The sequence below is a fragment of the Natator depressus genome, chromosome 25, assembly GCF_965152275.1.
Source record: "Natator depressus isolate rNatDep1 chromosome 25, rNatDep2.hap1, whole genome shotgun sequence".
NCBI classification, from domain to species: Eukaryota; Metazoa; Chordata; order Testudines; family Cheloniidae; genus Natator; species Natator depressus.
Genome location: NC_134258.1, coordinates 10,279,208 through 10,305,135, shown reverse-complemented (window position 1 = coordinate 10,305,135; position 25,928 = coordinate 10,279,208). Strand labels below are relative to the sequence as shown.

The window sequence follows — 25,928 nt, the reverse complement described above, 5'->3', positions numbered from 1 at the left end:
CCAGGTCCTGTGCTTCTGCCCCAGGGGGTAGAACAGAACCCACCCTCTCCCCTTCTCTTTACCAAGGGCCCAGAGAGCAGCAGCTGACTCGCGGGGTTAACCAACCTTCTTATTTCTTTATTTGAAAGGCACAGCTAGTAACATCCTCAATACAGCATCTTCAGTTCCTCTTAGTATAGGTCGAGTGATTAAACACAAAAAGCAAAACAAGATTTCTCTCTAAAGGACTATATACAAACACGAGATTCTTTTTTTTTTTTTAAACTCCATTTTGTGTGTTTTTTTTTTTTTTTTTTTTAAAGAAAGACACGATAGCGCACTGAAATAGAAACAGAGAAAGCTGCAGTATCCTTTTTCAAACGGTGGGGGGGCAGGGAAGTGGGGGGGGAGGTTCTAATCTGGTCTGATTTCTCCCCTGCCTTCCTCCCACCATCACAGACAGCCAGGTCCAAGGCTGAGGAGGGCCAGCGGGCAGGGGGGGGGGGGGGGGGGGGCTCCAGCTAGAAGTGGAGAAGCAGCGCGAAGAGAAACACCTGGCGCCTGGGGGCACTGGACTAGTACTGTGCTCCCAGGACGGGCTAAAGAGGGATACATGCAGGGCAGCAAGGTGCAGAGCTGGCGCTAGTGCAGGTGGGGTGCCGAGAGAGAACCGGTCCAGAACCAGCGAGACGCAATCGAAACCTACAGAGGTGGGGGCGTGGAGGGGCAGGGAGGACTGGGATGGAGAACGGGTCTGTATCTTTAAATACGCACCGGGGAGGGGCGGCGGGGGGAGGAGAGGGGGGCGGCAGGGGGAGAAAAGAGGCAGAATGGTACCACTGGGCTTGCATGCAGTACCCAGAGTCCAGACACAGCTGGGCCCATCTGCCCAGCACGGGGTCAGATCAACCTGCTGCGGGCCAAGAGCAGCGCTCGGCCCGAGCCCAGGCCGGCGAGGGATCTGGGGGGCTGGCGGAGAGTGGAATTTAACAGCCCCGCGTTCGTAGCTGTGGTGTTTATTGCTGCCTCATTTCTGCTCCATTCTCAAGGGAGATGGAGGCTCGGATTCCTGCCCCCCCCCCCAGCCCCCCTCATCCCGGGCATGGGGGAGGGGGGGCACCGCATGGGTTGCGTGCCTGGTGGGCTGCCACCGTACAGACTACTGCAGTTCTGCGGAGCGTTGACCAGAGCGATACTGCATCTTTTACTGAACCCCTCCCCCCGCCCCCAACCCCTCACTTTAATCCGACTTCTCCCCGTCGTCATCTTGGTGGGTGTCCCCGTCGTGACCGTTCTTGTCCTCCTTGGAGAGGTGAGCTTGGGAGCCCAGGGCGGAGAGCGAGAGGAGCCCAGTGCCGGCGCTGACAGCCGGGAGGGAAGGGGGCTGGAGGCCCACGGGCAGCGGAGTCAGGGGGAGAGCCAGAGCCTGGAGCTGCGAGAGCTGGTGAGCCTGAAGCTGCTGCTGTAGAGAATGATGGACAGAGACAACGGGAGAGGGTCATGTGTCGTTTGGGAAGCGGGCAGCCCCACTCCCGCTAAGGGCCCCTCTCCGCTGGGGAAGCCGCTGCCTCTGGGTACCCCAGCTGCAAAAGGCTTCATCTCAAAATGCCATCTTGGCCAACAGCTGGGACTGAACCAGCGACCTCCAGCACTAAAAGCGTAGGCCGCTCCAGCTTGAGCTGAAGAGTCTGGGCTCTGTAGGGCCCTGTAACAGACTCGCCCCGCTCTGTGGATCAGGCACAGAGGACGACCTGAAACCCTCCCCTCCCCCACGAGTTACACTCATGACTGAGCCCTGTCCAGACCAGGCTACAGCTTTAGGCTCAGCCATGTTCTGGGCCCCGGGGGTGCTTGGAGCCAAACCTGCCGCGCGAGCCTTGCCTTATGCTTTGACCCTGTGCGGGAGCAAGGTCACTGGGCTGCGGCCAGGCTCTAGCCCTGTTCCTGTGCTGCACGGATGGAGCCGAGCCAGACGGACCCCCGCAGCCCTGTCTAGACGCTCACATCACCGGTACTCGAACGCAGCTCAGCTGCTGATGGCTGAGTGAGCGCAGAACATGGCCTGGCCCGACGCAGCCCAGTCGGGCTCTTATCGCATGCTCTGGCTGGGCCAGGCCAGCCTGATGCAATTTCTACAACCCAGCCTGGCCAGGGCAGAGCTGCAACCAGCCGGCTTAAGCGAGGTTAAATGCTCTGCAGAGGGCACATGTGTGCATGGGTCAGTGTAGGATATGGTGAGTGGTGCTTGGGGGGCATCGGAGGCAGCTGCTGGCAACAACGATGTGCCAACAGCCTGCGTCAGTTGGGTGGGGAGGGGGGCAAAGGCCAAGGGGACAGGGCTCAGAGCCCCACCAGTTCCCCTGCAGAAGAGCTACAAACCCTCTCCACTCTGGCCCCACCCTGTGGCATGCCAGGGCCTGTCTGATTTAAAGAATTCAGGCTGGCGTCACTTGGTTCCTGCCCCGAGTTTAGCCAAAGGGATCTGAGCCTGGCGTTCATGCTCTCCCCCCTCCCCACCGCCGCTCCTAACCGTGCATCACGTACACGGATGATGGAATTCAGCTCTGGTGCGGTCACTTGCTTGGCTCGTTCAATGGCTCCCAGGACCTGCTGTTGGTGCTGGGGGGCGGGGGGAAACAAGACAGCTTTTGAGTCATTTAAAATCGCTGTGCGTTACTCAACACGGCTGGGTCTAGCCCAGGCCAGTGACCCCTCGGTTCTCCCAGCAGCTTGCACTGCCAGGCAGGTTAAACGCATCCCGACCTGGGTTAATTCCTGTCCTAGGAGAGGCTCAGGTGAGGAGGGAGATTGTAAAAGGGTCTGATCCTGCAATGCTCCCTGCGTATGAATGGCAGGAGAGATGTTCCCCCGAGCATGCGCTGCAGGATCCGGCCCCATGTACATACGCCACTGGGGGTAGCAAGCCAAGAGATTTTGCTTGCAGGAGCTGAGCACCTTCTGCTTGTTCCCGACCTGAAGCCCCTGCCCCTCTCTGGATTTACTTGTAGCTGCACATGTGAATTCTGAACCCGGGAAAGGTGCCCCCTCACCAGCCCTGGCAATGTCTGGCCTTCACCTGCAGAACAGACATCACCGGCAGGGCAAGATTTCCCCCCTTCTGCCCCACCTGGATGACACTCACCCTGACTGTGAGAGTCTGTTCAGCCCTCTTCCTACATGCCACGGCTGCCCACTCTTGTGTGCCACCCCTCCCCGCCTGCTGCACCAGACGAATTGCCCAGGGGAGATACACAGCAGGGGAGTGGGCAAACCAGAGAGCCCCCAGTGGGACAAGGGGGGGCTAACTGGCACCTTCAATGGCTGGGGCGCAGAGAGAGCAGGCTAGCCTCCAGCCCTAGATGTAACAGTCCCTCCAGATCGAGGGGGAGAGAGACTGGCAAAGCTGGGAGCAGTAGAGGGGCAAAGGGAGGCCAAATGGCCACTGCCCGCACAGCATGGATGACAGGCGGCTTTTGGGTTATCAGCCTGGCACGCTTCCCAATCACAACATGCATGCGAGGCCCCATGGAGAGAAGTTTCCGATCAGTGGGCTGCCTTCCCCTCCCCCGCCATGCCCCAAAACAGCTCCCCTCGCCATCCCCAGTCACCTCAGCTGCATTTCCAACGAACGCACGCACCATTTTGCAATACAGCAATTTCCACCCCTACCCCCGCCAGCCCATCTCAACACAAACAGATCCAGCAGCCACACACCAAGCCCTGGTCTATTGTCCAGCCCCCTACAGACTCCGGAGAAAGAGAGGCCGGTTAAATGGCATAAGCCCAACACAAAGAGTTAAAAATCAAAGGATCACCCGACATCAAGGATCAGCCCCACGCTACGGAAAGGGAATCAAAGGGCAAAATGCTGCCACAGCACATGGGGCACAGGCTTGCACTGGGTCAGGAAGCTGCAAGTTTCCTGCTTCTTGGTGAGCAAGTTCCAGGTTCTCCATTCCAGTACAGATTCTGTCCCTGGAGGAAACGGAGGAGCGGAAGGAACGGGAAGCTTCCCCAAGCCTGAGCGCTTTAGCATTGGCTTCCCCTACAGAGCTACAAACCCAGTCATTATTATGGCTATTATTCACCCTACAGGGACACCTACACGTCCCAGCTCAAACCGGGGCCTTAGGGTGATAGATGTGAGAGAATCTCTGTTCCTAGGAGCTCACGACCTAAACAGGCCGGTGCTATCCCCTCTTCACCAACGGGGAACCGAGGCACAGGGAGGTAAAGCTCAAGAAGTCTGTAGCAGATCCGAGAACAGAACCATGAGTTCCTGGATCCCAGTCCAGGGCCTTCACCGCAGGGCATTCCTCTCCATAACACAGTCACCAGCCCAGACTTTTCCAACAGAGTTATGCCTAGGCCAGGGGACTCCTGGGTTATGTTTCACAGCCAATGCAGGGCACCCCCTCAGAGGCCTGTATATTGTTTTAGTCCTGTTTATGGCCTTGGGGGACATCTTCTGATGAGCACAGTTAGGGGCATGGGGCTCTCCACTCCCTCACCTTCCTACCACACATGGTGCCAGAGGATGCTTTGGACTAGTCATAAAAATGGCCACATTGGGTCAGATCAATGGTCCATCTAGCCCAGTAGCCTCTCTTCCAACAGTGGCCGGTGCCAGGTGCCTCAGAGGGAACTAACAGGATAGAGCAACTATCGAGTGAGCCATCCAGTCATCCAGTCCTAGCTTCTGGCAGTTAGAGGTTTAAGGACACCCAGATCATGGAGTTGTGTCCATGACCATCTCAGGATTGAGGGACCCATCCTCCATGAACTCATCTAGTTCCTTTCTGAACCAAGTTATTCTTTTGGCCTTCACAACATCCCCTGGTAATGAGTTCCACAGGTTAACTATGTGTTGTGTGAAGAAATACTTCCTTATCTTAATTTTACATCTGCTGCCTAGTTAATTTCATTGGTTGCCCCTGGTTCTTGTGTTATGTGAAGGGGTAAACAACACTTCCCCATTCACGATTTTATAGACCTCTATTACATCCCTTCTCAGTTGTCTCCACTGCCCCAACCTCAAACTCCCGTACCAGCACATGGCTCGGTAGGGTAGATCGATTTAAACCAAAACAATTTAAAAATCACCAATTTTAATCATGATTTAGATCAGCAAGCAGCACCCTTGATTATAATAATCCATTTTAATCTTGTTTTGCATCTGTATTTTCTTGTTATTTTCCTAAAGAAAGGTGGATTCTCATCGGTTGGTAACAAATTGATTTGCAACTAAATATACCCTTTAGCCTAAATTAGGTGCTTCTTTTTGCCAACCAGGAAGATATACTGTATCTCTTCACATTTATTTAAGCAATTCTGTTAGAAGATGGTGAATGACTCATTTCTTATTTACTAGATGATTAATTTTTTAATTGTGGTGTGTCAAGCTCTTCCACTTGGGTGGAAATACGAAATTAAAAAAGCTCAACAATGTTTTAAAAATTATTAGTTAAATAAAACTACATTAAATGGGCAGGATATGAGAGAAAAAATTAAGTTTAATCAAAACACGTTTTGCATTTAAAACTAACTGATTTATTAAACAAATGAAGTATTACCTGTAGTTAGTGAACTGAATTGATTGTTTCTGGTCACAGTGTCCTTCAAGATATTAGAACTAGCAGATCTCATCCTTTCATACCTCCTTTTTATACATAGATTGGAAAATGACGAAGGGGAAATATGATAGAGGTCTATAAAATTATGAATGGTGCGGAGAAAGTAACGTGTATTTTTCCTTTCACACAACAAGAGCCGGGGCAACCAATGAAACTAATAGGCAGCAGACTTAAAATTAAGATAAGGAAGTATTTCTTCACACAACGCACAGTCAACCTGTGGAACTCATTGACAGGGGATGTTGTGAAGGCCAACATTCCTGCTTTTTCCAACTCCCAATTGCTTTCTCAATTTTGAATGAGCTTGTCACCAAACTGAATAAGTTGAATAAACTAAAACGAAGAAAACGTTCCCCCTGCACCTGCAAAAGAGGCTACGGCGGTCAAAAGCTGAGTTAGCACTTCAACAAATGCTGGTTAAAGGTACTTCGCTGGTGCCTGCTACCAGTTCAGTGGTTTGACTTTAAGACTTCAGGTGCAAATATGTACTGCTTAATACGATTTAAATTATTTTAAACAGACTATAGTAAATTTAGGCCTTAACACTTTTGTCACAATGTCAAATTTAAATTTTAAATCTATTTAAATAAAAAAAACCCAGTTTCTTTGATTAAAGAAATGATGGATTTTTATCCACCCTGGATCCCCAGTACAGCTGGACTCTGCCACCTGGGGGCCCATGCACCCCCCCCCCCCAAATCCCATTTCCAATACAAGAAAGGCCTCTGCACCACCAAAGAAGTGTCAGGATTTGCTCCAACTGGACTCTGGTCCCTGTGCAGCACTAGGGCGAGTTTTACCCTTTAGTTGGACCATGCAGCGAACTCCAGGCTGCTTGGAAGCCTCACAGCCCCCATGAAAAGCAGCAAGGAAGAAACACTGGTTAGTTTAAGCACCCACGTATTTGCTCCAGAGATCAAATGCTCTCTGCCCTGGCACAAATTCTGATGGCAGGCAACTTCGAGAGCCACTGGGAAGGCCAGCACCAATGCTAGAAAAATTCAGAACAGGAACAGCAGCAGCTATGTTCAGAAAAGGCACTATGGTAATTGGTCCATGGGGTAGCAATCGGAAAAAGTCTCTGAATATTATCTCCAGCAAGTAGATTTTTCTCAAGTTTGGCATAGGGGCAGGGTGAGAGCCCTGCAGTAAGACAGAGAGTGTTTAGCTGTGGCTAAGCTGTTAAAGAGCTCTGACCTGCAAGTTCCTTAAATTCTCCCCCAATGGAGAACAAAGTAGCCCCCCACCCCTATGGCTAATTCCGACCACAATTCCATTGCACGTCACATCATTTAAGGAGACTTGTACTGCAAAGGTAAACACGCCAAGATGGCCAAGTCAAAATCAAATTGAGGTGTCAGGTTCTCCCCCAATGCCCTCCTCCCTCTCCAATTAATCAGTCTCATTAAAAAAATAAAAAAATAAAAAGAAAGAGAGGCAGCAAGTACATTAATTACTGAAGCAAAAGCACTAAGATATTAAGGAACAGCCACATGGAGGTTTGTTTTTTTTTTAAATACACACTCTGTCCTTCTAATAAGCTGCCTGCATGCCCCAACCATAGTTCACAGAAACAGCCAATGACTCTAATCTTGGGAAATTCATGGAGCGAGAACAGAGGCCATCTTTGTCTGCGGATGCTCCACAAAGGACAGGATATTTTAGCCATAACATGTAGAAAGGGGGAGAACACTCAAGGGCTACTTTAAATGTTTCAGGCCAGAGTTTCAGAAGGGTCAGCTCTAGGGCTGTTGATGAATTGCAGTTAACTCATGCAATTAACTCAAAAAACTGAATCGCGATTAATCACAGGTTTAATCGCACTGGTAAACAATAGAAAACCAATTGAAATTTATTAAATATTGTGGACGCTTTTCTACATTTTCATATATATTGTATTTTGCGTTGTAATTGAAATCAAAATGTATATCATTTTTACAGTGCAAATATTTGTATTTTTCAGTTCACCTCATACAAGTACCGTAGTGCAGTCTCTGTCATGAAAGTGCAACTTGCAAATATAGATTTTTTGTGTTACATAACTGCACTCAAACAAAACAACATAAAACTTCAGAGCCTACAAGTCCACTCAGTCCTACTTCTTGTTCAGCCAATCGCTCAGACAAACAAGTTTGTTTACATTTACGGGAGATAATGCTGCCCGCTTCTTATTTACGTCACCAGAAAGTGAGAACAGGCATTCGCATGGCACTTTTGTAGCTGGCATTGCAAGGTATTTACTTGCCAGATGTGCTAAACATTCGTATGCCCCTTCCGTGCTTCGGCCACCATTCCAGAAGACATGCTTCTATGCTGATGACACTTGTTAAAAAAAATAATGCGGTAATTAAATTTGTGACTGAACTCCTTGGGGGAGAATTGCGTGTCCCCTGCTCTGTTTCACCCGCATTCTGCCATCTACTTCATGTTACAGCAGTCTCGAATAATGACCCAGCCCATGTTCGTTTTAAGAACACTTCCACTGCAGATTTGACAAAACGCAAAGAAGGTACCAATGTGAGATTTCTAAAGATCGCTACCACACTTGACCCAAGGTTTAAGAATCTGAAGTGCCTTCCAGAATCTGAGAGGGACGGGGTGTGGAGCATGCTTTCAGAAGTCTTAAAAGATCAACACTCCAATGTGGAAACTACAGAACCCGAGCCACCGAAAAAGAAAATCCACCTTCTGCTGGTGGCATCTGACTCAGATAATGAAAATGAACATGTGTCAGTCCACTATGCTTTGGACTGTTATCGAGCAGAACCCGGCATCAGCATGAACGCATGTCCCCTGGATGGTTGCTGAAGCATGAAGGGACATATGATTCTTTAGCACATCTGGCACGTAACTATCTTGCGACGCCAGCTACAACAGTGTCATGAGAATGCCCATTCTCACTTTCAAGTGACACTGTAAACAAAAAGCAGGCAGCGTTATCTCCTGAAAATGTAAACAAACTTGTCTGGCTGAACGATTGGCTGAACAAGAAATAGGACTGAGTGAACTTGCAGGCTCTAAAATCTTACATTGTTTATTTTTGAATGCAGTTTTTTGTGTACATAGTTGTTCATTTGTAAGTTCAACTTTCATGAGAAAGAGATTGCACTACAGTATCCGTATTAGAGGAACTGAAAAATACTATTTCTTTTGTTTTTTTACAGTGCAAATACTTGCAATCAAAAATAAATATAAAGTGAGCACTGTACACTTTGTATTCTGTATTGTCACTGAAATCAATACATTTGAAAATGTAGAAAACATCCAAAAATATTTAAATAAATGGTATTCTATTATTGTTTAATTGCACGGTTAATTTTTCTAATTGCTTGACAGCCCTAGTGAGCTCCAATGGAGGCATTAAAGCAAGTGATCACATCTTCCAGATTTGGTGCATCAGGTGCAGAGCTCTTTGGAAACAATCTGGGCCTGATCAGGAGGGCTGAGCGCTTGAAATTATCTGACCCCATCTGCCCAAATCGGTGGGGTGGCCCCACAATGCCCACTGAACTCAAGAGGGACCTGAAGGCACTTGGCAACTGGCAGGATCAGGCCCTTCTAAGCAGTGTTTTTAAAGTCCCCACTGCCCGCGATTCACAGTGTAAAAAGGTTACCTCTTGAGACAGGTAGGGCAAGACTTGAGCGCAAATCCCATTTAACCGCTTGACAATTTCAGCCTGGAATTAAAAACAAAAAACAAAAAAGATCAGAAGAAATTGGTACACTCCCTGCAGATTATCTGCCCTGATCAAGATCTGTCCACCTGAGCAGCCCCCCAACCTCCCTGCCTCCTAGCAGGAGCCACCCAGACTCATTTAGAAAAAAAATAAATCCACTCCAGACCCTTGCAAAACAAAATCCTGCTGATCCCACCGAGTGAGTTTTCAATATTCTCCCTTCCCTCTCAGGGACTCAAATATGCATTTAATAAAGAAAGCAGGGGCCTATAGGAAGGAAATTTATTAGAAACCAGACTGGGAAGTGCTGAATTATGTACAATGCTCAGATTCAGACAGACATTTGTTTCACTGTTGCTCTCACTTCCAAGAGGGAGAGGCGGTGGTGAAATCAGTTGTAGGTCTCCTTGGAATCATCTCACCCCCTCCCCCAAATTATTCTTTTTTTTAAATTCTATAAATCTTGAGAGTTTGCACCAGGAACGTTCTCCCAGCAGCTGAGCTAGCAAGTGGGAGACTTGGTTAATAACAACCAATAGGCCCAGGGAGAGACAAAGGCCGATACTTAATAAGGGCAAAAAGAAAAAAACCATAGCAGAGATCAGATAAAACAACAGTGTCAGCTGGTTCCCATGGGGTTTACTAAAGAGACTCTAAACGTTTTTTTAACACTCTGCTCATTCCCCAGGAGAAAAGCTGTTCATAAAAAATATATATATATTAAAAAATAAAGGACAGATTCCAACTGAAGGGAGAGGAATACGGGGCCAGGTTGATGTTGCAGACATGCACCTAATGGGCTTTATAGAAGCCATGAAGCAGGTTGGGGACCTAACGTGAAAAGCTAGAGAGGATTCAGAGAAGAGCCAGGAGAGAGATTAAAGGATTTGGAAACACGCCTGGTAGTGACAGACTCAAGGAACTTATCAAAGAGAAGGTTAAGGGGTGACTTGATCACAGCCGAAGCACTTGCACGGGAAAGAGACGTTTGATAAAAACCGAGGGCTCTTCACACTAGCAGACAGAGGTCTGACAAGGTCCAGTGGCTGGAAGCTGACGCTAGACAAATTCAGACTAGAAACAAGGTGCAGACAGAACCCAGTTTTCGGTTTTATTTAAATAGCCATGGAATGAGGAAATCCATGTGTATAGGGACTGGTGATTTTTTGAGTGCCCAATGTGAGACAACAGAAGAGGCCGGGTATTTCCTTAGGAGTCGGGGCTCATTGCTTTTTGAAAATCAGGCCTCCAGAAAGCACTGAAAACAGCTGGGGTCTACAAACTGTGCTTCATGTCCCCTACTCGGGCCTGCCTAATTCTGCAGCATCTTCCATCCAGAGCAGGGGCTGCCCTTTAACTAGAAATATTTAATTTTGGATTGGTGCTGGGGCCTGGGTCAGCAGCAGGGGTTTGAAGTTACCCAGAGGCCCACAGAAGAGACCGAATTTTACCAGCCCCCACGCCAAAGAGAGATTTAAGAGGTGCATAAAATCTGCAGCCTCCCAGATTCTCCCCATCAAAAAGAGACTCCCTGTCCACCAGCAGCTTGCCCGTCCCTGGGGCTGTTATACAACAGCGGACCAGAAGAATTTTCTACGGCCTGGGAACAGTTAAAAAAACAAAACCAAAAAAACCCATACAGCACAAGTCCTCGTGAATCACAGGCTAATTGCTTTCAAAGACTCTCTAAAAGATTCTTCCTGCTTCCCCTGCCTTTTCAGCGGAACACGTGACAGGGAGGAAGCAGCAGCTGCGAAGGAGATCAGCAAGTCCAAACAAGATTTCAGGGGGTTATGAACTAGGCCCGGCTCTGTGTCGTACTGAGCATTCCAACAGCTCTCCGGAGGGGAGGCTGCTCAGTCTGGCATCACACCCTTCAGGGGCCCTACCTCTGATCGGTGCCTGTCTATGGGCCACTGTGCCTCCCCAAACCCCTGGAGACGCCCACCTCATTCTGGTCCTGCCCCTCCTCCACTGGAGCCGAACATCTGACAGGACACGCAGAGCATGGAGTGTCCCGTCCCCCCCCCAGTCTCCCCTCTCCAACTGGACTCTAGCCCCCGATCCATGGCCATCTGCCATGGAAATATAATGACCGGCAAGCAACAAGGCAAGCGTGCATCTGTGCAAGGGAGCCCAAGGAAATGAATCCATCATGAAAGCAGCTCAAATCTTAACAGCCTAGAGAAGCTTCATGGCTTTTCGATGACTCCCAAAATGAAATTAAGCCAGCAGAGGCGGGGTGGGGCAGGTCAGAGAGGTTCAGTGAGGAAAGTAACTAACTTCTTAGAAAGTCCAACCTTCTCCCACCCCACCCCACCCCGGCAGCTGCAGAAAGCGCCCAGAGAGAGAAGCTTGTCTCACCTGTTTGTGCATTTCGATATTGAGCCCGTAGGACATCTCGTAATACTGCAGGGGGGAGAGGAAAGAGAAACAGCAACAACTCAAGACTCCATGTGCAACGAGCGTCACAATCAAAGCTTTTATAACGAAGTTGCAAAGGAGCCAGATTGGAGTCACTGAACGGGCGGGGGGAGGGGGGATAGCTCAGCGGTGTGAGCACTGGCCTGCTAAACCCAGGGTTGTGAGTTCAATCCTTGAGGGGGCCGTTTGGGATCTGGGGCAAATAGTGGGGATTGGTCCTGCTTTGAGCAGGGGGTTGGACTAGATGACCTCCTGAGGTCCCTTCCAACTCTGATATTCTATGAACATAGTGTCAGAGGAAGATGAAAGAAACCCTGCAGTAAGTAGTTCCAGGAGTACAGGTCAGGAGGGGAATTAATCTCCCCATCAGAGGCTGACTTATGCCCTGGAGCATGAGGGTTTCACATCCTTTTCTGCGAACTTGGGGTGAAATCCTGGTTCCACTGGTATCAACGGAAAAAGCTTCTGTCTACTTCAACGAGGCCAGCGCTGCATCTCTGGGGTGTTCTCGTGTTCACTGCGTAGCGCCGTTTGGATCCGCTTATTGCTTCATTCCGATTAACGTCAACACTCCCGTGCGAGGATTTTCTTCTCTTCATTTTTAAAGCCGACCAGGGAACAGGGGCCCTCGCTAATTGCGATTCAAAGTTTCATGGCCACAGCAGCCAACAAATTCAGAAATAAAACCCTTCTGTTCGCTCCCCGCTAACGGGCTACTGGCTACGATGGACAGAGGGCAACAGCTGTCTGCAGGGGGCACGTGAGATTAAACTGAATGATTTACTTAGGTGGGCAGCTTTTGGGAGGCAGGGACTGGTTTTTTGTTCTGTGCCTGTACAGCACCTGGCACAACGGGGTTCCGGTCCCAGATTGGGGCTCCCAGGCGCTACCTAATAAACGGCAGGAATTCTCTCCCTCCCAGCCCCACCAATTGGCAGAAGGTGAGAATTGCCGGTACTCACTAGCTCATGAAAAGAATTTCATCCTTCCACATTGTCCCAAGCCCCTATCCTCTGCCACCTCTGGTTCAAAGCACGTATCAATGAGAGCTGGGGCTGTCAAAACTTCCCCATCCCTGTCCAAAAAACAGCTCTAGCACCCCTATCAGCCAACTTCCCCTGTTCATGTAGCAACCAAGGCCTGGGATTGAGGCAGGGGGGTGTACACAGAGTGGGACTGCCCTTTTTATTTCTGCTTTTAAATCCATAACTCCTCCCAGAAGAAATTCTGCATTCATTCCTGCCTCTTGTCTCTCCATTCCAGGGCAGGTGTAGCAGCTGTCTGCCTGGCTCTGGTTCATCTTTATGGACAGCGCTAAGAACTTCCATCAAGTCCTTGAGCCGAGCATGTCAGCCCCAGCTGCAGACTCTGTCCTTCCAGCCCCACCCCACCTGTGGCCGGGAGTTAAAGGTGCGTGTTTAATTATACACGACGGCAACCCCCTGTCCAAAGATGGCACTACCGAGGGCTGAGTTTTGACCACGTCTGGGAGAAGAACAGCAGAACAGTGTTTCCCTAACGAATGAAAATGTCAAAGCGTGCATCAAGCAGCCAGTTCCCTGCCTGAGTCTCTGCTGTCCTTGCACCTTCACTCCAGCACCCACCGCTCTGACGTGGCAGCGTTTCACACCCACTCTGTGTTGGCGTAGATGACTGTACAAGGTAACGAAGGATCAAGCCTGGGGTCTAAGTTACGCCCAGCAGCTGTGCTACAAGTCAGCGTTGTCTGGCGTTTGCATCACAAAACCCACTTTTACAGCAGTTTCAAACATTGCTAGTTTCCAATACACCAAGCTGAGGATAACACTGTCTCGCCCAGGCCTTCCAGCCCTTCACCACCGCTAGCATGTCAAAGCCTCACTACTTCCTATCAGGTTGGGATGGGAAGCGACATCCCATTTTACTGACGCACTGAGAGGTCAGTAGCAGAGCCAGGAATCAAACCCTTGGATCTTGATGCCGAGGTCTGAGCGGGAACTGCTTGGCCGTGCTTCCTCCCACCAGCCTGTCAGCTGGGGTTTCCCCAGCCCTCCTTTGATTTCACTCCACTTCCATCTTCCTTAGCACGTAACACCTCTGCTTCTCCAGTGGCCGGCTGGCACCTAGTTCTCCTGCCTGTTGCTTACAGAACACGGACATCCCTTTCCCAGGACTGGCAACTCCCTGCCGTGTCTCATGGTGCCCCTGCCAACACTGCCCTGAGAACCTTCAGGTCTCCCCCAAAATACCTCTGGGTCAGTTTTTAATGACCCTTCTCGCTGTGGTATCTGAGTGCCTGGAGACCATGTTCGGCTCCCTGCTGGAAAATGGCATGTGACATGCACGTTTCCCTTACTCTGTTGTCTTGTCTATTTTGTTCGCTAAGCTGTCTGGGACACGGACTATCTGTACAGCGCCCGGCACAATGGCAGCCTACTCTCTGCTGGCCCCATAATAATCCGACTTATTTCCTTACAAATCCAGCTTTCTAACTTCTCCTCTCTTTGGGGCCCATCAAGTCTGTATTTGCAGTTTAGCGGTTCTCAACCATTCTTCTAACACATCTGCCCTAAATTTCCCCTCCCACCTCGCCAGGGACCCCACCCTCACGTGGCAACACAATAGAGGCAGGAAGATGGTGACATCTGCTGGTCACCCACCAAGTGGATAAGCCGCGTTCCAGTTACTTTGATTGGGGCAAGGGGAGGGGAGTCGTGTATTGGGCAGATCTGAGAGCTAGAGTTCTGTTTAACCGTGTCCCACTGGGTACGCCCCTCGCCTCCGCCCCACGCCCTCCACTACTGGAGCGGAGCCTTACCATGACATAGTGACGTTGCATCTCCGATTTCTCGCTGGCCAGCTTGTCACATTCCAACTTCAAGCTGAAAGAGCGAAAACAGACAGCGGCTCAGAGAGCATGGCTAGAGATCACAATGGCTTTGGGGGAGCTACAAGTCTTGGCTCGTGAATAGTTGTTTCCTGTATGTTTGTACAGCACCTAGCGCAAGGGGCCCCCCCGAACACGACAGCAATCGAGAGGTTATAAAGAAGATTGTAAGCTCTTTGGGATACAGACTGTCTTTGTGTTGTGTCTACAAATAATTAAAGAGATACTCTAACAGCATTAGACTGCCCACTGATGAGAAGGGCTTACAGTCCTTGGATCCACTCCTGCAGCCCTTACTTAGGTGAGTCAAGTCACAGGTGTCAGGAAGGATTGAAGCATGGATCTGTTTCCAGGAATTATCACATGGGCTGTCAGGACAGGATTACACACACTCTCCCAAAAGATTCTGGGTGCATTATGGGAAAGTAACAATTACCTGACTAGTTTCCTGATAATGCAGACACTCAAAAAACAAAGCCAAACCAGCATCTTCTATTATTTAATGTATTTAAATTTAATAAAGCAGGTGATTTCCACGGCTAGAATTTCAGCATGTGCCATGGTTTTGTATTTCAAACGAGGAATAGCTTTACCTTTACCTGCCCAGAACGTATTTCTTCCCAGCAGATTAGGTCTCGCAAATGTCTCCCACTGAAAGACCTACAGTCTACTGCAGCTGTATTTCTGGCACTTGCATACACCATATATGGCACTTCTAAAGGCAGAGGTGTTCTGGGAAATCAGTCATTTCTGAATAGCGACTTCTGCCCACCACAGACTTCTGTTGTAATACTTTTGGCATGAACTTGCACTCCTATTGTTCAGCAGAAGCCTGACTGGGATGCAAGGCACGTGGGAAAGTCATAGCCATGCTAGATGTACAAGCTAACAGCCACGAAAAGTCATATCCATAAGGGCACAAAATGGACAGTTCCTAATGGCGGATTCGATAATTAAAGAGGATACCATCAGGCTGATTTAGCCCCCACATTTTAGGTGTTGTTACAATAAAAGCCAAATCTTAAGATCCTTAGAAACGTTTCTTTGAAAAATTTGAAATTCTTTGATTTAAATATTCCTCTGCAGCGGTGGCAACCGAAACATTGCCACCACGGGCTAGTGCATGGGAGCCAGAAGGCAAAACTGATTAGAAACTCCCAACCAGAGTGCAACTGGCTAGTCCATCGTCCTCGTCATAGCTGAGCAAAGGACAAACCAACAGCACTGCTGCTCAAGGGAAAATTTTAAAGCATTCAGCTTTCATTATCTACAGGGTTATAACACTGCATGATTATTCTTTTTCCACAACCTGCTGCCATTTTAGCCATGGCCAATCCTTCCTCTAATGCGCTCAATTACATTTCAAGTCTGGCCACTGGGAAGGAAGTCCTCCTCCAAAGCACATTGCTCGGGTCTCTTTCTCCTCCCTCTGGGATCACCTGTTAGGATCAGTTCTATTTCCCTGGCAACTGCAGTGCTATACTAGGGGGAAGGCTGCGAGAAACTGCTCTGGTTCTTCCAACCGTCTATCACCACGTAGCTATCGAGCAAATCAGCCTCTGGACAATCCTTCCCGGCCTGGAGAGCCCTTTTTTAATTTTTAAAGCGTCACACCAGAAGAGAACGAGTGACAGGCCCTGGGGACCCACCTGCGAAAGCATCATTTATCACCGCCATCTCTGGCTAGATACCAAGAGCGTCACGTATTAGGAGAGCAGCCGCTACGGCTCACCGGGAGGAGGGGTGTCACCAAGACAACACCGCACTTTGGCCTGGGCACTGGAAAACATCCCCGCTGGCTCCCAGCAGTCCTTAGGCACCGAGAGCCGGACCGGGCGCAGAAGGGCTGGAGGACACTGTCGCCCGCCAGGCTGCGGCTAGCCGCAGGGCACTCAGGCTCACCTGTGATACTGAGCCTGCAGGAGCTGGAATTCGTCCTTAATCCGGTCACAGGAATCGGAGGTTGTGAACTTCAGCTGCTGTGGCAGGTGAGACGAGCCCTTTAACGACACAGAACAGAGCAATGTGGCGGGAGGGAAAGCAACATCCCGATGAGCCCTTCCCCCTCCAGCACAGCTGCCCCCACGCATCACGGATGAGGGTCAGCACTGGGCAGTCACCCCCTGCTTCCAGGCCCCTAGCAATGACTGCAAGAACAACCCCCTTTCTGAGCACTTTTGCTCCAAGGAGCTGGAATTAATTCATAGGCTGGACAAAGCCCTGGCTGGGATGATTTAGTTGGGGATTGGTCCTGCTTTGAGCAGGGGGTTGGAGTGGATGACCTCCTGAGGTCCCTTCCAACTCCGATATTCTATGAGTCTATGAATTAAGCCGCACCCCACCCCTGGGAGACACCTATTACCCCCATCTCTCAGATAGGGAATGCAGGCCCAGAAAGATGACATGACTTGCCCAAGGTCACGTAGCCCTGGCACTGCCCTGCTGTCTACAGCACTTAGCAGAGGACCAGATATCTCACCGCCTCCCAATCTTTAATGCGTTTATCCCCACAGCACCCCTGGGAGGGAGAGCAGGACTCATCATCTCCATTTTACAGATGGGAAACTGAGGCACAAACAGGCTAGCATCCTAACCGCTAAGCCCCGCTTTCACCTCGCTGATCACCATTCCCAGGGCCTTCGCCACAATGCCTCCTTTAATAATAGGAACCAGGGCACCTCTTCAACCAGGAAACACCCCACTCGAGAAATCCGACACAGAATTTTATAAGGAGAATTGACAAGGGTGGAGGTGGGTTTATGACACCCTCCTCCCCCACCCCCGAACTTCCAGCCTAGTTTGTTTTAAGGCAACACTCCTACATGGCTCTAAAGAGACGTGGGTATTAAAAAGTGGAGGAAGAACAAACATTTATTCTTTTCTGTCAGGATAATCATGGGCTCAAGCCCCCACTGCAGTAAGGGGGGAGGAGAAGAGAAATATTCCAGTGAGCACATTTCCTCCTCCCCCCCCCCCCAAAAAAAAAAAACAAAAAAAAACAGAGGGAGCAAAGCAACCAGCTTTATGGAAAGGAAAAGAGCTACTCAGGTAAATGTGCTGATTGACACACACACACCCCGACACACCACACTCCCCCCAATACCCTCTGCACCCCTCCCACCACCCTGTCCCAGCCACCATCCCCCCAAACACATCTAGTACCCCCAGCTCCTGCATCCCACCAGCCTGCCCCATCTAGCACTGAAACCCCAACTTGTCTCAACCAGCACCCCAAAATCTAGCACCCTTCCACCAGCTTGCCCCAGCCAGCACGCAACCCCTACACTGCTGCATCCAGCACCCCCATATTCCAAGTAGAACCCCCAAGCGTGCAACCCCACAGCAGACCACAGCCCGTACCCCCAGCATTCGACCCCCCAACTTGTCCCAACTGGCACCTCCATATCCCTCCCAGCTTGCCCCACCACCCCACCCAATTACCCCACTGCACCCCAAAATATGCCAAAACACCCCCTCCTCACAGCAACACCCCCTTTCCCTGCTGCCAGGGGCTAGGCCCTTCAAGCACAAGGAGGCAGTGGCAGCTTCTCCCAACTGCACTTCCTGGGTCAAGGGTACCACCAGCCACCCACTTCCCCGCAGTGCCCTGCTGACCCCCCCCACCCTCTCATTTCCTAAGCCCCCTCCCTACACCCCACCTCCGCCAGGGCCTCTCAGCCACGAGCCGGCTCAGCCCCTAAGCACATATCCCTAGCACCAGCTTCTCCTCCAGGCTCTCCCACTCCTACGCATCCCCTTACCCACCGCGGCCCCCTGCATTTACCCCAGAGCCCCCCGCCCCACACACACACTCCTGTGCTCCGAGTCTCCCAGGCATCCCCCCCACCAGTGCACCCAGCTCCTCCACGCATTCCCCCCATGCACACTCTGGGGTGCCCAACCGCCCCCCACGCGCACTCGGCTGCGCCCAGCCCCCCCCCCCCACGCACACTCCGGTGCGCCCAGCCCCCCCCGCGCACTCCCCGTCCCCCCCCCACCCCACGCACTCCCCGTCCCCCCCCCCCCGCGCACTCCGGTGCGCCCAGCCCCCCACCCCACGCATTCCCCGCCCCCCCCCGCGCACACTCCGGGGCGCCCAGCCCCCCACCCCACGCACTCCCCGTCCCCCCCGCGCACACTCCGGGGCGCCCAGCCCCCCACCCCACGCATTCCCCGCTCCCCCCGCGCACACTCCGGGCGCCCAGCCCACGCATTCCCCGCCCCCCCCGCGCACTCCGGGGCGCCCAGCCCACGCATTCCCCGCCCCCCCCCGCGCACTCCGGGGCGCCCAGCCCCCCACCCCACGCATTCCCCCCCCCACGCATTCCCCGCCCCCCCGCGCACTCCGGGGCGCCCAGCCCCCCACCCCACGCATTCCCCGCCCCCCCCCGCGCACTCCGGGGCGCCCAGCCCCCCACCCCACGCATTCCCCGCCCCCCCCCGCGCACTCCGGGGCGCCCAGCCCACGCATTCCTCCCCACGCACAGTCTGGGGTGCCCAGCCTCCCCCCCCCACATTCCACTGCAGTGAACCCCCCCCACCCCACGCATTCCCCCGCCCCCGCACGCTCATTCGGGTGCCACCAGCCCCCCCCCACTCCCGCGCCCCCCCCTCACCGAGTGCCGGCTTTGCGGAAACATCATGTCAGGCTCGGCTCCGTCCGCTGCTGCCTGGGCCGGGACCCGCCGCCGCCGCCGCCTCCTCCTCCCGGGCACTGGGCGCCCCGCCGCCGCCGCCGCCTCCCGCGCTGCGCCTTTGTCCCCCCTCTGCGCAGCGCCCCAGCCCTGGCCCTGGCCGCCTCCCCCCGCTGCGCTGCGCGGCCCCGGCCCGGGGCTGCAGCTTCCCTCGGCGGCGGCGGCGGCTGCTATTGTTTAATGGCGGCTGCGGGCTCCTGTCCTGCGGCTGATCAGCACCACCTGCTGCTGCTGTTCCCTCGCCTGCTGCATCGCCCGCCCTGCCCGGAGCCCGGCGCGGGGGGGGGGCGCGCGCCGCGCAGGCAGCCTCCCCTGGAGCCGACTCGCTGCCGCAGCTCGCCCGGCTGCGCTCCCTCGGCCGGCCTCGCACCGCCCCCGCGCCCGCCCCCGACGCGGCCTGGGCCGGGGCCCGGGCCCTCCGCTCCCCTCCCTCCGCCAGCGCCGGGGCTGGCGGTGGTGGCAGCCTCCCCTGGGCCCCCGGTGCAATCCACTGCCGCCCCTCTCCCCAGGCTGGGGAGCAGCGCCTCCCCCCTGGGTCACTTTGCCTACGCCTCCCTTGCCCGGGCTGCCCTTCAGCGCAGCTCCCTGCCCTCCTGCGTCTTCCTCCCCCCAGGAGGGATGGGGAGGCCGCCCTTTGGGTGGTCGTGGCAGCCTCCCCTGGGCCCCCGGTGCAATCCACTGCCGCCCCTCTCCTCAGGCTGGGGAGCAGCGCCTCCCCCCTGGGTCACTTTGCATTCGCCTCCCTTGCCCGGGCTGCCCTTCAGCGCAGCTCCCTGCCCTCCTGCGTCTTCCTCCCCCCAGGAGGGATGGGGAGGCCGCCCTTTGGGTGGTCGTGGCAGCCTCCCCTGGGCCCCCAGTGCAATCCACTGCCGCCCCTCTCCCCAGGCTGGGGAGCAGCGCCTCCCCCATGGGTCACTTTGCCTTCACTTCCCTTCCCTGGGCTGCCTTCAGTGAAGCTCCCCGCTCAGGTTGACCTCGAATGCATCTTCCTCCCCCAGGACTCTGTATAATGCAGGCTGTAAGATCCTCGGGGCAGGGATCCTCTTTTTGTTCCCTGTTTGGCCACACAGCCCAGCACAATGGGGTTTGGGCCTCTAGGCCCTACTGGAATACAAATCAATCACCATCATCATCCTCTCTGTCACTAGACTGTGTTTTCTTCCCAGGCCGGGTCTCTCCTCCTGTGCTGTGCTGAATGCAACTCCCCTTTAAAATGTCTCCTTCCCTGCCCTGCAATCTGGGAGCTGGAGAAGTTACCTGAGAGTCCCCAAAGGCACTGACCGTTTCCATGCAGTTCATCGAATTGGGTTTCTTCAGACTGAACCCAGCCAATTAAACCTAGCCATGCAGCAGGCCTTAGACATGACCATCTCAGCCCCTTGGCTATTACAATCTCTGTTATGGAGTCAGTTATCCTTTCTTGGGTGTCTGGCTGGTGAGTCTTGCCCACATGCTCAAGGTTTAGCTGATCACCATATTTGGGGTCGGGAAGGAATTTTCCTCCACGGCAGATTGGAAGAGGCCCTGGGGGTTTTTCGCCTTCCTCTGCAGCATGGGGCACGGGTCACTTGCTGGAGGATTCTCTGCACCTTGAAGTCTTTAAACCATGACTTGAGGACTTCAGTAGCTCAGACATAGGTTAGGGGTTTATTACAGGAGTGGGTGGGTGAGATTCTGTGGCCTGCGTTGTGCAGGAGGTCAGACTAGACTATCATGATGGTCCCTTCTGACCTTAAAGTCTACGAGTCAGGAAGTGCCCCGGGATCTTTCATTTCCACCTATATGCAGGCAGCAGGGGCCACCATTTGATGTCATGCCCGCGACCGGGTGGCACTTCTAGCAGTGCGGTACTCGCTGAACTGCCGCGTCAGCATTGGGTATGCGCCCACGCTGCTGCGGGACTTGGCCTATGGACGGAAGAACCGTTAACAGCTGAGCTATTGCAACGTGTCTGCAGGGGCCTGGGTTTATGTCCTGGCTATGAGTAACTCCAGAGCTAAAATCTGACATGGAGTCTAAAGCTAGGAATTTTCAGACCTGGAATTCCCAATGGGCTGTAACAGTAGCCATGGGAGCGAGTGGATGCTACGCCTGCCAGGTGAGGGGGATATAACCTTTTGTAACCCTGCCCCACAACTCCCCTGTGTCACATCTTTATTACATAAAAAGAACAGGAGGACTTGTGGCACCTTAGAGACTAACAAATTTATTAGAGCATAAGCTTTCGTGAGCTACTGCTCACTTCATGGGATTTACCTCACGAAAGCTTATGCTCTAATACATTTGTTAGTCTCTAAGGTGCCACAAGTCCTCCTGTTCTTTTTGCGGATACAGACTAACAGGGCTGCTACTCTGAAACCTGTCTTTATTACATGGTGACTAAGGGAATCTTTGCCTCAAATGAAGCTACCCGCATCCTGCAGATTAGAAGGGAACCAGGGAGAGATCTGGAGCAGGGATACCGTTTGCAGCACTTCCAAATTGTCCTGGAAGCAAGTGGCATGGCGGAGAAATCTGAGAGGGTGGAGTTCCCCACGATTGTACCTGGGCCAGGCCCTGAATATTGGCGAGCTATGGTACAAGCGTGTGGTAGCACAAAGGGAACGGCAAATGGCAACACGCAGCCATTCGAAAATTCTTGGAACACTGGGATCCATGCAAGAAGATCAGTTGGGAAAAGTACATTTTCCTCTGGTGCCAGATGAGACCGTGGATCATTATGTTACAGGCCTGTGTATTAAAGCTAAGCCATGTGAATTGGAACAGTTAATAGATATACTGTCTACTAATTAGAGACAAAATGACATAACTGCGAGATACATAGGTCAAAGCAAGGTTGTTATGAGAATTGGATTTGACTTTGCAAAGGGCTGGATATTTTCAAGGCTGGTGAAAACTCTTTTCTCACCATGTTAAAAAGCAGTGAAAGACCTGAAGTGCAGCGAATCAAAAATGCGTACAGACAGAATACAAAGGTAAGTAAACAGCAGAGATTTATTGTTTGCAGTGAATGTGGAAGCGATCACAAGATGACAGGAAGGTGTGCAGCCCGAGGAATGCAGTCTCAGACACACAAGAAAGGCAACCGTTTTGCACAGGGTGTTGCTTTCAGCACAACCCGAAAAGACATATAAAAACAAAATACATTCATGGACAGACAGCGCTGACGATGAGCTTTGATGGATCCCTTACCAAGCAAGCTGATACAACAGGTTGGTTCGTGATGCTGGAAATAAATGAACAAAAAGTGAATGAATTCCAGAGTAGATGCGGGAGTTGAGTGCCACTTAATTGCACTTGGCAGAAACAAAAATATTAGTGACCACCCAATGTTAAAATAAAGCAAACACATAATGAGCCCCCAGGTTTAAGCTATCCCGGTATATCAGCATAAGGACGGATTCCATTCCGTACAGTTTGAAACATTGGACTGAGAAGGACTCAATGTGTTTGCACTGAAGAGCAGTTTGCAAATGCATATATTTAAATGGGTGCCTAACCCGAACAAGATGCAAGAGAGATTCTGGGGGTGTCTGGCAAGGTATTTGAGAGGCTTCGATGCTTCAATGCATCATATTGATTTACTGCCCCAAATACCTGTTCTATGTAAAGAGACAATGTGGGGGAGGTAATATCTTTTAGTGGACCAGTTTCTGTAGATGAGAGAGAGAGCCAAGCTTCTGAGCTTACACAGAGCTCTTCTTCAGGACATGTTCTATATAAAGTCCAGTTAGCACTGCCACTGAGCAATAAAGTAAAAACTGAACTTGGCCAGGCAATAAAATTAGATGCAACTGAGTGAACACACATTCCAGCTGCTTAGGTTACTCGTATGGTCACCACAGTCAAACCAAGCAAGTTAAGGATTTGCATAAATTTGAATAAGGCCATCAAACATGAGAGCTACCCCATGAGAACAGCTGCAGAAGTCCTGTGTAACCACTCAGTTATTTTTCTTTTAACTGAGCTGTTGCACATCACATCAAGTAATAATAAGCCTAGTTTTTATATAGCACTTTTCACAAGTAGATCTCAAAGTGCTTGACAAAGGAGGTTATATCACTAGCCCTTGTTTTACAGATGGGGAAACTGAGGCATGGCAAGGTGAGGTGACTTGCCCAGGGTCACCCAGCAGCAGAACCAGAAATAGAAGCCCCATCTTCTGAGTTCCAGGCCAGTGCTCTAGTCTCCAGGTCACAGAGTTTGCACATTGTGGGGTTCCAGATACACAGATACCAAACTAGCTTACAGTTCGCTAGTGGCTCATTTTGGCAATTCTCTTTGATATATCAGTTTAAGGACCACAGGTCAAGCCGTCATCATGTAGAGTCCAATGGGTCAGCAGTAAAGTCAATGCAATCAGCAAAGAACACAATTGTAAGAAGTCCTTGCAATTTCAAAAAATCCATACATCCCACTGTTAGAAGAATGCAATGCACCACACAATGCTTTGGGTCTATAATCAAAGCTGGACGTCTCCTAAAAGATACGCTCAACTTCAACCACAAGCTGCTGGGCTAGATGCAGGAATTGCTGGGTGAGGCTTGTGTGAGTCTCATTTACATTAATGCCCTTTTACATGTAAAGTGAGTGAAAATGTAATTTGCTGCTCTGGCAATATGACAAGGGGCCTTAGTGTGAATGAGAACCAGACCCTATGAATCGAAGATCGTGAATAGAAATGGCCACGTTTCACACAGCTCAAGTGTCAACTTGGAATATATTCTTGTGTGTGTGTATATATATATATATATATATGTACATACTGCCCTCTGAGACAAAGTTACATTTGCCATCTGTGTGTCACTGCTCCTATACTGCAAGCAACTAAATGGAGATTCTCCTTTAACTCTAGCCAGCCTGAGCTTTTAGGGCAGGAGGATTTGAATCCTTTCCCTATCATTGATCTGTCTTTGTGAGTGCCCCTGATATGCTGCGTAGTGACAACCATGACACCCGCATTGCTATGGATTTATTATTAAATAGATGGGTGGGTGGGGGCCAGAGTGAACACTCTCCTACTTTGACAGGTTTCAGAGTAGCAACCGTGTTAGTCTGTATCCGTAAAAGGAAAAGGAGTACTTGTGGCACCTTAAAGACTAACAAATTTATTAGAGCATAAACTTTCGTGAGCTACAGCTTATGCTCTAATATATTTGTTAGTCTCTAAGGTGCCACAAGTACTCCTGTTCTTTCTCCTGCTTTGGCTTCCTCAGCCAAACTTTGCAGCTGGCCACAGTCTGACTGGACCAAAACCTCCAGATACAAAACAATAGGGAAATTCTGATCTATATGTAAATTTTGTCTCCAATGCTGCAAACAGTTACAGGTGTGCTTAACTTTGTGCATGTCAGTGGTCCCACTGAATTCAGTGCATGAAATTCTGGTCCCTTTGAAGTCAATGAGAGTTTTGCCATTTACCTTATTGGAACCAAGATTACACCCAATGGGAACTACGAATGTGTATAAAGTTAAGCATGTGCATAAGTGCCTGCAGGATTGGGTCCTTTGCATCCTTCCTTGATACAGGAATGCACATGAATAATAATAATATATAAGATACAAAGTGTGTATGGGGGGGGGGAGAAATTTCTGTCAATTTCATGCACTGTTTTATGCATGTGTCTTGCAAATCAATGCATTTTCCGATTAAAAATAGAATGCTAGACGTCATGGCTCCAGCAACATGGACCAGGCAGTTGTGGTATTTATTTTTAAAGAGAACAATGTAAATGCCTGAGTTATTGTGACAGCTCCTGTGTGTTGTGCTGTAGCTTCTATTCCCTTAGGCCTATCCATATTAATGAACAGTATGACAGCTTCATGTCAAGGATTATTAATAGTACTGTGAGTCTTTGCATCTCTGTAGCACCTTTCATCCAAGGATTACAAAGTTCTTTCCAAACCCCCAAAGCCTCCCAATCCCCCCCGCCGCCCCAGTGTGTGGTATCATTATCCCCATTTCACAGATGGAGAAACTGAGGCACACAGAGTTTGGGCTCATAAGAATGGCCATACTGGGTCAGACCAAAGGTCCATCCAGCCCAGTATCCTGTCTGCCAACAGTGGCCAGTGCCAGGTGCCCCAGAGGGAATGAACCTAACAGGTAATGATCAAGTGAACTCTCTCCTGCCAGCCATCTCCACCCTCTGGCAAACAGAGGCTAGCGACACCATTCTTTACCCATCCTGGCTAATAGCCATTCATGGACTTAACCTCCATGAAACTGTCCAGTTCCCTTTTAAACCCTGTTATAGTCCTAGCCTTCACAACCAACTCAGGCTCGACACAGGAGTAACTGGATGAAATTCTAAGGCCTGAGTTATACAGGTCAGACTAGATGATCTAATGGTCCCATCTGGCCTTAAAATCCATATGTTGCCTAAAATGAATCAGGAGCAGAGCTAGGCCTTGAATGCAGGAGAGCTACCTTTCCGTCCTTACCACTTAACCAACAGACCACTTGTACAAGTAGCAAGGGACAGTTTAGCGGGGGCTTCTAGCACTGTATTGGATTGAGGAGGTGAACCTCTTTGGGGCACAATCTGTCACCTAGTGCAATGGGGGACCCAACCTGCTTGGCCTCTAGGTACTACAATATCAATGTTAAATCATAATTAAGAAGGCTGCAAGTCCCATGACTTTCCGGGACCGC

General features: G+C 51.0%; 1 protein-coding gene across 3 annotated transcripts; it reads right to left on the bottom strand.

The window, feature by feature from the left end:
* Nucleotides 1–480: 480 nt before the first annotated feature.
* On the bottom strand, nt 481–19,502 carry TLE5 (TLE family member 5, transcriptional modulator). Of its 3 annotated transcripts, XM_074939488.1 has the most exons (8): nt 19,414–19,502; nt 19,196–19,255; nt 16,482–16,579; nt 14,511–14,574; nt 11,654–11,698; nt 9,227–9,289; nt 2,524–2,598; nt 482–1,441 (listed from the first exon to the last, which is right to left on the bottom strand). In XM_074939488.1, exons 2-8 carry the CDS (start codon nt 19,220–19,222, stop codon nt 1,220–1,222), a joined length of 594 nt encoding a protein of 197 aa, XP_074795589.1. In that variant the 5' UTR covers nt 19,223–19,255; nt 19,414–19,502; the 3' UTR covers nt 482–1,219. The 3 variants fall into 3 exon arrangements, with proteins under 3 accessions (XP_074795590.1, XP_074795589.1, XP_074795588.1); XM_074939489.1 differs by lacking the exon at nt 19,414–19,502 and having other exon boundaries at nt 481–1,438; nt 19,196–19,334; XM_074939487.1 differs by lacking the exon at nt 19,414–19,502 and having other exon boundaries at nt 483–1,441; nt 19,196–19,334.
* Between the last annotated feature and the right edge of the window lie 6,426 nt (nt 19,503–25,928).